Below are 11014 nucleotides of genomic sequence, written 5' to 3' on the forward strand. Positions count from 1 at the left end.
TTTTTCTTCTTCCTTGTCTATTGGCGGATCCGAAATCGGAAGAATTGGGTTCTTGAAGGAATTCATCGCCTTGGAAAAGCCATGACCATGGTGATTTGGAGGGTTTTCTTCTCGGTTCAATTCCTTCAACCTTTGTCTTTGCATGCAAAAAGAGGTCGTGTTCCAATTGATGTTCAACTTCAACGAGAATGCGTGGATGAAATGGAAACATACATTCAAAGAAGAAGAAGATGATGAAGAAGAATGGGAAGGTGGATCGAAACCCAAGCCTTCAATTGAAGTTTGTAGCAGAAAGGAAAGGGGAAGAGAAGTAAAATGAAAATAAAATCCTAAACATTATATATGTGGTGATATTTTTGTTAATAAGTTAATATATAGTATAATATAGTTAAAATTATTTGGGATGAGTCGGGTCAGAGTTTTTTAACCTCAAATTCAGTTTCGACTCGAAATTGATTTTTTTTTACATTCTACAAGATCTTACCCAAACCCGAAATTCTTTTAAAAAATTTATTTTTATTGAACCGAGTCGAATCGGAGTCTATCATATTCGATTTAAATTGCCATCCTACTTGTACATATTCACATGCACGGCAACACATAATTAGTCAGCAATGTTCTGGGCAATTAAGTTTTAATTATGACCCAAGTTGGGTGAATTCACGAGATAATGTTCTCGAATTTTTTTTTTCACGATATGGTGCACATCCCAGATTAATTGCTGGAATGGGGTGAATTCAACAGTGATCGCCATAGGACGCCATGCAATCCAGGCGATCTTGTAGGACGCCATGCAATCCAGGCGACATACGGGGTGACATACGAGGGTGACATACGAGCCATATACGAGCCATACGAGCCAATGGGGAGGGTGACATACGAGCCATATATGACCATGGTGATTTGGAGGGTTTTCTTCTCGGTACAATTCCGTCAACCTTTGTCTTTGCATGCAAAAAGAGGTCGTGTTCCAATTGAGGTTCAACTTCAACGAGAATGCGTGGATGAAATGGAAACATACATTCAAAGAAGAAGAAGATGATGAAGAAGAATGGGAAGGTGGATCGAAATCCAAGCCTTCAATTGAAGTTTGTAGCAGAAAGGAAAGGGGAAGAGAAGTAAAATGAAAATAAAATCCTAAACATTATATATGTGGTGATATTTTTGTTAATAAGTTAATATATAGTATAATATAGTTAAAATTATTTGGGATGAGTCGGGTCAGAGTTTTTTAACCTCAAATTCAGTTTCGACTCGAAATTGATTTTTTTTACATTCTACAAGATCTTACCCAAACCCAAAATTCTTTTAAAAAATTTATTTTTATTGAACCGAGTCGAATCGGAGTCTATCATATTCGATTTAAATTGCCATCCTACTTGTACATATTCACATGCACGGCAACACATAATTAGTCAGCAATGTTATGGGCAATTAAGTTTTAATTATGACCCAAGTTTAAGGAAAATGAGTATATTGCTGATCTGGTGATAAATATATGTAAGGTAAACTACGTGTTTGGTAAATAAGACGAAAAATAACCCTGGAGAAACTTAAAAAAATAAATAAAAAGTGAAAGGCTGTAGTTTAGTTAGCTTCGTTGAAACCCCAGGATCTGATTTGTTTTAAAAGGTTAGTTTCCAATTCAAGTTCCTTTCATCTTTCTTTATACTTTTTTATGTATTTTGTTTTAATTTTTATGGTGAAATATGGGCAATTCTGTTATTGAATATCCGTTTGATTTAAATTTTTAGAATGGGTCTTAAAGGATAAGGTCAAATTTCAATGGGATGTTTGTTTTTGTTGATGGGTTCTTAAGGATAGTACATTATGATGTTTTTGTTTCCTCAAATTTATAGTTTATGTATATTAATTTGCTGTCAAACTTTGATCTTTTAATGATGGAAAAATGAATCAGGAAGGAACTAAATGGTGGACAATGCTATGTTGTTTAAATAGGGAATTTAAGTGCTATAATTTTAGGGTATCTTTCCTGAGTATTAATTTAGATTTTGGGGGGGGGGGTTCCCTATGAGATATTCAGTATGTTGGGGCCAGTTTTGAACTTAGGATCTAGGCTTTGGTTGAAGATCGGATGGAATTTGAAGTGCTGGATCTTTTAGAAGATGCTATTGACCTGATTCTTTAGGCAAAATGGGTTTAAGGGAGGTTTTAAAGTGATGAAATGGGAGTTGGGTCGCAATTGGATTGATTAGTTAATTACCTATTTTTCGTTATTTGCTAGAGTTTTAGTGCATTCTATTCTAGGACTTAATAATTAGAGTAGATAATGATTCTAAGCTCGATCTCAGCGTTCACTTAGGAATGCTTGAACTAGAGTAAGGTGCTGTTGCGGTATCAAAAATTTAGTGGAATTTGATACTATCATGATGTTCTTGCGGGGTTTATAGAAGTCTGTTTATGGCTGAATTGTTTATGGCTGAATTTGAAACTTTATTTTGGTCGGATCGGGTCTCGGATGGAGGTTCCTTTGTTCTCGGGTCGGGTCAGGTGGACCAAAAACCTGACCCATGACCATCCCTAATTGGGATGATTTTAACTTATGATGTTTATTAGCATGATTTTTATAATTTATTAAAATGAATAATCAATCAATAAAATTAAAATTTAATTTTTTAAAAAAATTTATAATATATTGCTACATGTAATTTATAAAACAAACTAAAATTAAGTAAAAAAGAAGAAGGGTAATATTGTCATTTTATATTATTGAAATAAAATTCATCTGACATGTCTGCAAACCAAACAAAATATGGAATTGGATTCCAATTCAATTTCTTGCCTACCAAACAGAATATGAAATTGGATTCCAATTCCTAACAGATTCCAATTCCTTCACAGATTCCAATTCCCTCAGAAACATTCCAGTGAACCAAATGCCACTTTAAGAGTCTTTAGGCTATGGCTTTAAGTCCTACACTGTTCTTAATTAGTTCAATCTATTTACGGGTTGATTTTATTTTATTTTATTCTTCCATTTGTATACTGAAATCTGAATGTATAATTTTCTGTATTTATTGAGGATTCTGTTATTATGATTGTTGGATAAAATAGCTTACTGCAAAACGAAATGATCATAGTTTCTACTTGTAGATATTAACATAATGAAAAAGAAGAAAGCTTTGTTATAATCGTGTCATGATCGGTGTTGTTAATGCACCTAGTCGCAGTTCGGCATTGCATTCCGGCAGATTGCATTTAATAATGTAATCTTTCTCTAGGACGATAGGCTGGGACAGACACAGAATCTTATACTGAGGGCGAACAAATAAAATTTTAGAGGGAACAAACTTATAAAACTTAACTACACGTACTGTGCTTCACTCGAGTGTCTCGTGCCATATACAAGTTCTAGTGCATCTAGTGCTCTTGGCAGTTCCTGTTATGTTCGAGTCTAGAAGTCACAGTTTGTTCTTTCTTTTCGGGAACCATCGACCGGTTTATTGGTTTATTATTGACGTGACTGATACACAGGCTGCTGAATGGATAAATAAAATGAATGGATCTGAACATGATGAAGTATTGGAAGTAGAACCAGAAGCTCGGCCAGAAAGGTCACTGTGACTATCTTCTATCATAGCCGTATTCTGTGTTCATGCACCATTCTGATCGGCTTATAACAGGCTTGGACTCGGAGCAAAGGTTCCGCGCCAATCGAAAGTTGGACTCTCTAATGACCCGGTTGCGAGAAAACTATCTTCCAAGTGGGGTGCTGGAAAAAGAAAAGCGTCCAAGAACAAGAACTCCACTACCCCTTCTTGTAAAGATCTGGTTGAAGAAGATGACGGTGACGAGGATTTAGATAGCCGAAGCAGTGCATTTTCTAGGAAGAGAGCCGGTCCTCCGACTTCACAATTACAGGTAAAGAAAAAACTGAAGTAACTTGTTGTCTTGAAGTGCCTGAATGTTGCAAAATGTTATGTACTTTCTAGTGTATTTAATTGACTTGTAAACACTTTTCCCAAATGGAAATATGAAAGAAATTTTGAAGCTTTTGTTCTTTAGATCAATGTATTAGTACTGTGTAAGATTCTTTTGAGAAATTACATTATAATGGTCCTCGTGTTTCCCTTTGTCCTCATTTTTGAGAAAATGCCCTTGTTTGTGTCTTGGGGGCGGGGGTGTTCATTAGAGCATGGCATTAGGTGAAATTTTGACCTGGCTTCTCTTGGGTAATTCAATGGTGTTCTTTATTAAGTTCCAAATGAATGGTTCTGTTTGAAAAACGTTTCAGATGCCCTTTTTTCCATTAATGGCTTGAATTTTATGGGTTTGGTTGCTGCCATTTACTAATAAATTCATGGGTGGTTGTTCTTTTATAGGACCATGCTTAATGAATTTTATGGGTTTAGTTGCTGACATTTACTAATAAATTCATGGGTTGTTCTTTGATAGGACCATGCTTTCCCATGGCATTTGACAGCATTTTAGTTGTCAACGTGGGCATGATGGCATGATGATGAGTTAGGTAACATATCAAAATTCAGACTTATTTAGGTAGTCAAAGGATCGTAAAAAGGCATAAGAGGTACCTATATTTTTGCAAAAAAAATCAATATGGTATTCGTATTATTTTTTCTTTCAATGTGATCCTCCAGCTCAGAAAACAAACACAATGTAGTCTTTTGACTAACGTTTTTCGTCTTTGACCGTTATAGTACTGACGTATCAATTCACAAATTATACTGATGTGACAGTCCATGATGTTGACATGACAATCTTTCTCCCGTTATTAATTTTGTCAATCTACTATGTCATCGCGTTAATCTATCACCTTAATTATTATATTAGTACCGTGAATTGTCATGTCAACACCGTAACAGTCATCAACGAAAAAACGTTAGTGGTCAATGGGTCACATTAAATTTATTTTCTAAGTTAAAAAACTAAATTGAGAAGAAAAAAATACAAAGACCACATTGATTTTTTCAAAAGTAAAGATACCTTATGCCTTTTTGCCTTAAAAAAATAAAAGAGCTGAGTTATATAGTTCTGCTTTTACCCTCATATTTGGTTTTTTACATGTTCGCTGTTATTATTTTCAGCAATCATAGCTTCTACGTGTGCATACATGGATACATACATACACACGCATATATATATATATATATATATTATCAGGGATATGAAATCTATAAAAGTAGTCAATCATTCCACACATATACACTCAAAGGAAGAAAAACAGTTGGCCAAACTCTAGGAGTGGATGAAATCAATCAAAGAAGACACCATTCACACAAGCAAATGCAAACTAAACACTATAAACTCCATCACTAAGATTTAGCAGTTTTCGAAATGACACTGCAGTGTAGTTATTGATTAAACTAAACCAAGAAAGGCCTCTGAAGTCAGGTGTTGGCTTTGCAATGGATCTCTGCACATGAAACAATAAGCTTCGAAGTCGCTAGTAAGATCTCCAGGTTGATGGTTATTCAACGTGGCAAGATTACAAAAACGCAGTCGTTGCATCTGATAAAAAGACTTGGAAGGGAGAGTTAAATGAATCCCTTCTCGCTTGTTGGACTTGATTAGCTTGCTTTTCTCCCATTCCAACCTTCGGAGAGAGGCATTATTCGTATGAAGTATGAACAAAACCGAGTCAACTGCCCTGCACAAGTTGATGTCACTCTTCTAGCCCTCCAGCATGATATTCACGTTCAGGGCTTACATTTATGTAGCTTGTGATGGTGTCTTCGACTAAGTTGTCAAGGATATCTTCAGCAAGCTCAATACTGATAAAATCTGCATCGAGTCGAAGATCCATCCATGTTCCCGACTTGGACAAGTCTTTTCTGACTACCTGGTCCAAACTACGAGGCAGTGGCATCGGGAACACGTGCCAATAAACTCTTTGCCAGATCTCTTCGATGGTATTTTTCATGTTCGGGAGAGGCCGGATGTTAGTTTTAACAAATGACATGCCGGGGGAACCGAAATAATACCCGCATACCTCCACGAGAACTTCGTTAATGCAGTCAAAGAGCAGTTTTTTTTCATGACAAAGTTGGTTGGGTAAGTATTCTACCTCATCGAGCAACAAAGGGTCAAGAAGCTGGTCCGAAGAAAGTGACCTGATGTAGAGTTCGTCCCAGTCGAAACTTGAGGCTTGTAGCACTGCCTTTACATGCTCAAATACCGTTTCCTTGTCATCCATACAAGTTTTAAAACGACTACTGATGTTTTCTGAAGAACCATGTTCTTCGAATCGAATTCTTAACGGTTGGATGGATGTTTCACCTGAGGATTGGTAAAAAAAATGGCATTATCCTAAATGTGGCACAACAAAGTTGAAAACAAATTCAGGATATGAAATGAACATAAGGCTTTTCTCAAATGCCTACCAGAAATTGATCTGAAGCTAGCAGGGCTGATAACGTCATCTGCGAATATTGGCTCAAGAACAGATACCGGACTTGGCCGCTCCTGTATATCTCTAACACTCTCTAGACCTTCAACCTTTTTGGCGACTGGCGAATTTGATGGAGATGCTAACGGAGAAAATGGCTGTTGGTCCTCTTCAGACAACTCCTGGAGATAGAAAAAACGAAAACCAGTAGGGCGGGATGTAACTTATACAGTTCATACAACAAATCGTAACAGCGACAAGATAATTAGAAGAGCCTCTATTTTTCGAGCATTGCGAATATTCGTCACTATGAACTACTTTATCACATCACAATATATATACACAAGCGAGTGGCGTTACTCTACCTGTTTCGAACATTCCGGATATTGTTTTTCATTATGAACTTCAGATACACCAACAATTTTGTCATCTCTAGTAATTGAAGAGTCACTTGCCCCATAAGAGGTATCTGAGAGCTTAGTTTCTTCCTGAACCATCATTTCCGTTTCTTTAACAGTACTCACAGCACCTGCATAATTGTTTATGAAGATGAACTATTAATAAACCTCAATATTCATGATTGCATCATAAATTAAATAGATGCAAAATGATACCTCCACAACTCGTCGTTTCATCTTTAGTAGAACGATCATTTTGATCCCCACTCTTATCATTCACAAAAGTGTCAAGTTTATCTGAAAATATATCATCTCCTTGGACTATATCATCGGTTTTGTTATCTGAAATGCAAAGCTGGATCTCCAGATCCTCAGCTGCTTGAGTTGTATGACTGACATTGTTGAGTTCATTGTTTTCATCCAGTTTCAGGAATTTGTCAGAGCCAGTAAATCTCGTCGGTGGAGTTATAAAACTAGGCTCCGAGCTCCTTCTAGGGCTGCCTACAGGGGAAGAGTTATAATCAGGGAGACCGAGAATACTCCCCAAGGTTTTTGGGACCTGTCTGCTTGAAATATCCACACTGTTGCCTCCATTTGTTAGCATCTCGGAGAGATGTTTCTTTGCCTCGATATATATGTTCGAATGCCTGGAAAAATTAGTCTCACAATCTGTACTCATTTCGGAGTCCTTTAGCTTTCTTGCCCTCTCTCCTCTTTTGAGAGTAGTGGAAGGTTTGGCAACTCTTTCAATAAAGAAATGATCTTTAGTTGGAGAATTCATTGTGATATATTCCTTAAATCCTCTGGCATCCCCCGGATTTCTCCGCTCACCCGGAACTCTTTTGGATATTTCATTGGTGGGGATTCTATGCTGCTCTCTTCCCATTGCATGTTTCCACTTTCTTTTTATTTCAGCCAGAAGAAAGTGGGAACCAGCTTTCTCATTTGGCTCTTGATGTCTGATGATGTGCTTAGGTTCCGGCAACGAGCCATGGCTGCTTCCGGTTTCAGGCGATTGTGAGCATGTTGTCGGCGCAGGCTTCAAAACTACAATTCTAGTGGAACCTTCAGAAATCTTATTTCCATCCGATAAGTCTCTTTCCTGAGACTTGGACCTTCTTCTAAAGAAATTCCGCTGTTTTCTATTAACAGGTTCGTTTGATTGTTTTAAACCAACAGGCTCCTTCTGAGAAAAGTTGGATCCGGCAAGAGGCTTAGACTCTTCATCTCGAGCATCCGGCAAGTCTTTAACATACTTCACCAGCAATGAGTTCGGATCTCGAAGAAGTTTCAAAAACAATTCCTCGTCTAAACTCAAAACTTGAAGTGCATCCATGACTTCTTTCGAGGCTTGGAGTTACCACCTTCCATAAATTGGTTCCTGTTGATAAGCTTCTGGCTTACTAAGAACTTGATAGCCTCACTCAATCTTTCTTCAAAACCATAACTCTTGGGGCTTCGCTGCACATGGTCTTTGGCAGGCTGGTCATGATTCACGCAATTATTTCGTTTTTTATCGATTTCCTGACAAAACTCCTCTACAAGATTGTCTACATCAAGACTGTTTGTAGGTTGTTTCTCGGTTTTATGCTGACAAGATACTTCCAATGCCAAGTTCTTGGCAGCATCGTCATCCAGATTGATACCGGAACTTTTCTTGCGAGTTTTGTTTTTTCTTTTCCGGTTCTTCCTTATGTTGTCTCCTTCCCCCGAACCAAACTCTTTTGCTTCATGTTCAGTATTATTTGCTTTTTTCTTAGTAACATGCTCACTCGACATTTCTTCTTCTAGGAGTGTCTTCACACTAGGCTTACATGTATCCGTCGCCCTTGCCTTCCCTTCACCCGAACTAGTTGACATGTCTAGTTTTTTTCCTGAATTTCCCATACCTGCAAAATTAAAAGAGTGCTCAGAACCAATGTTGCTCCGACTCTTCATTTTCTTCAGCTCCCTCGATGAAACACTTATTCGGACATGGGTATGTGAACATGTCCGATGTGTATGGGTATGTGAACATGTCCGATGTGTATTCGTAATCTGATATTCACAACTATGTCCGAGTAAGATAACTTCAAACCAAATTTCTAACTACATATAAAGAAAAGCACAGATTCAAGATATAATGATCCGAACGAGCCAAAAGATCTATAAATGCTACATGGACAATCCGAAAGGCCGCTTATAAATCACTTTTGCAACTTCAAACAAAGCAAAAATCCACTTCTAGTGAAAAATGCTTTGAAATTCCTTAAGAGAACTTACCGGCTGCATCCTCATTCTCCCGTCTTCGATCCGAAAGCAGTCTCTGAGTCATTCGACCATGGCGGAAATCGAACATAGTGATCAATCCCCAGATACAGCCCAACTGATCCTTCTCGTATTGAAGACGGCGACTATTCGATCTTTTCCCCATGATAAATAGTCTTTATTCGAGATTATAATGCTCACGGAATCAAAAATAAAAGTTCGCTGAGGCGACTCCGAATCTGATAAACAGATAGAATCAACAGTTGGGACATAACAAGGAGACCCAACACAACATAAGAACAAAGGAGACAAAGGGGCACATCTTGATCATAGAATTCATGAAATTGCAGACAAATTCATCATTCACAACAGATGCATCACATGACTGATCTGCTAGAAACTGGACATTGATAGTCAAAAAACCAGACAAATCCTTGAACAGATCAGGCTTTAGAGACACCAGTTCATAACTTTCCTTAAACAATGCTAAACCCTTTCCTCGTAAGCCCTTTTCTTACTCGAATATGACTCTAATTTCCTTCATGCAACACCCAAATCATAATCCATTAATGTTACATAAACTCGAAAAAAAAAGTGTAGAATCAGAAAAGAAAAATAAGACCCCCAAACCAGAAAGAACAAGAAGAGAGCAACATACACAGAAAATGCAGCTGATGTGTTATTACTATAAAAGGTTAAAAAATAATAAAAAGATCCAATTTCAACAACTCAAGTTTCCCTAAAGTGGAGTAAACCACAAGCTTCACAGGGCAAAAACTTCCTTTGGATGCCAAGGTATATCATTAAAGTACCTTTCGTTTTGCCTTAAAACCAGTGGAAAAAAAACCGGTGCCTCAAGGCTCAAGGAAATGGTTAACTTCTTTTTCCCTCCCTTTTTTCTTGGATCTTCACTTCAATGGAAAGGATCAGCTGAAACTGAAGATTACAGATTGATGAGCTCTTGAAATCAACAAAAAGACAAACAAAATCATCAACTTGGGGAAGTGATCAAAGTCTTTGATAGAGTGTGCTCCTTGAAGACTGCTTTTTTTTTTTTTTTTTGAATGGCCTAAAGCTGAATTCCCATAGATGAAAAAGGTCAGAATCAAACTATTTTTGTTCAATTAGCATACTTGAAGTGCTTCAAAAACTGGGTAGTTTCTCTTTTTTGTCATTTCCAATGAAAAAAAAAGAACTCTCCTTGAATGCCATATCTCAAATTACTTCTTCCACTGGTAAGCACCCAATAACCAAGCTTTCCATGAACACCCAAATCAGTATTTTGTTGAAAAAATATAATGAAATACAAATCAAATATGATCCTTTTTTCTTTTTCAAGGAAATTTCTACTCCAATTCTTCAACCTCAGAAGCTAGAATCTAGCACAAACCTTCCCACAAACAAACAAAAAAACAGAGTAAAAAAATTAAAATTGGAATATAAGAAATAACAGTAATCAAAAGAGAGGAGACGAGGAGAAAAAGAAGTTGTGGGTGGTGATGGTAACATGTTTTGACAACCAAAAAACAGGAAGAAAATAATGGCTTTTATCGAGCACCGGCCCTTGAATTCTTCATGAAGAAAACTGGAGATTGGCAGGCATTATGAACCGGGAAAATCAGGTGAAAACAATACTAGTTACGTTGTACAGTAATCTTAATATACTGATAATAAATATCATATCGAAAATATTATTATTTTTTAATATATCTGTTAAATCATTGTCTAAAATATTATTTTTTTATCGAAAATGTTATTTTTGCTAATTAATTTTTTTTGGTAGAATTTAATATTAATATTTTTAGTAAAAAAAATAATGTTTTAGGTATCACTTTACCGGAAATAGTAAACATTTTAGGGAGCGTCTAATATTAACATTTTCGATAAAAAAATAATGTTTTAGATAACGTTTTACCGGAAATGTTAAAAAAATAATAATATTTTCGATAGTCTTTCCTTAGCCGTATATTAAACTGGGAATTTAGATTTAATTCGAAGTAAT

The 11014-nt window shown here is 36.6% G+C and overlaps 3 protein-coding genes across 3 annotated transcripts; 1 reads left to right on the forward strand and 2 right to left on the reverse strand.

Moving 5' to 3' along the window:
• The first annotated feature begins 3380 nt into the window (after positions 1-3380).
• LOC120218732 lies at positions 3381-4452 on the forward strand. Its single transcript, XM_039215637.1, has 3 exons — positions 3381-3575; positions 3645-3882; positions 4417-4452. The coding sequence occupies exons 1-3, from the start codon at positions 3406-3408 to the stop codon at positions 4450-4452; spliced, it is 444 nt and encodes a 147-aa protein (XP_039071568.1). The 5' UTR covers positions 3381-3405.
• A 1093-nt stretch (positions 4453-5545) lies between these two features.
• On the reverse strand, positions 5546-6882 carry LOC120114223. The gene is made up of 3 exons (XM_039135194.1): positions 6733-6882; positions 6363-6549; positions 5546-6258 (listed from the first exon to the last, which is right to left on the reverse strand). The coding sequence occupies exons 1-3, from the start codon at positions 6865-6867 to the stop codon at positions 5645-5647; spliced, it is 936 nt and encodes a 311-aa protein (XP_038991125.1). The 5' UTR covers positions 6868-6882; the 3' UTR covers positions 5546-5644.
• A 968-nt stretch (positions 6883-7850) lies between these two features.
• LOC120114233 lies at positions 7851-9247 on the reverse strand. Its single transcript, XM_039135202.1, has 2 exons — positions 9028-9247; positions 7851-8654 (listed from the first exon to the last, which is right to left on the reverse strand). The coding sequence occupies exons 1-2, from the start codon at positions 9176-9178 to the stop codon at positions 8080-8082; spliced, it is 726 nt and encodes a 241-aa protein (XP_038991133.1). The 5' UTR covers positions 9179-9247; the 3' UTR covers positions 7851-8079.
• Between the last annotated feature and the right edge of the window lie 1767 nt (positions 9248-11014).

This window comes from Hibiscus syriacus, unplaced genomic scaffold (assembly GCF_006381635.1).
Source record: "Hibiscus syriacus cultivar Baekdansim isolate YM2019G1 unplaced genomic scaffold, ASM638163v2 tig00000778_pilon, whole genome shotgun sequence".
Taxonomy (NCBI): domain Eukaryota; kingdom Viridiplantae; phylum Streptophyta; class Magnoliopsida; order Malvales; family Malvaceae; genus Hibiscus; species Hibiscus syriacus.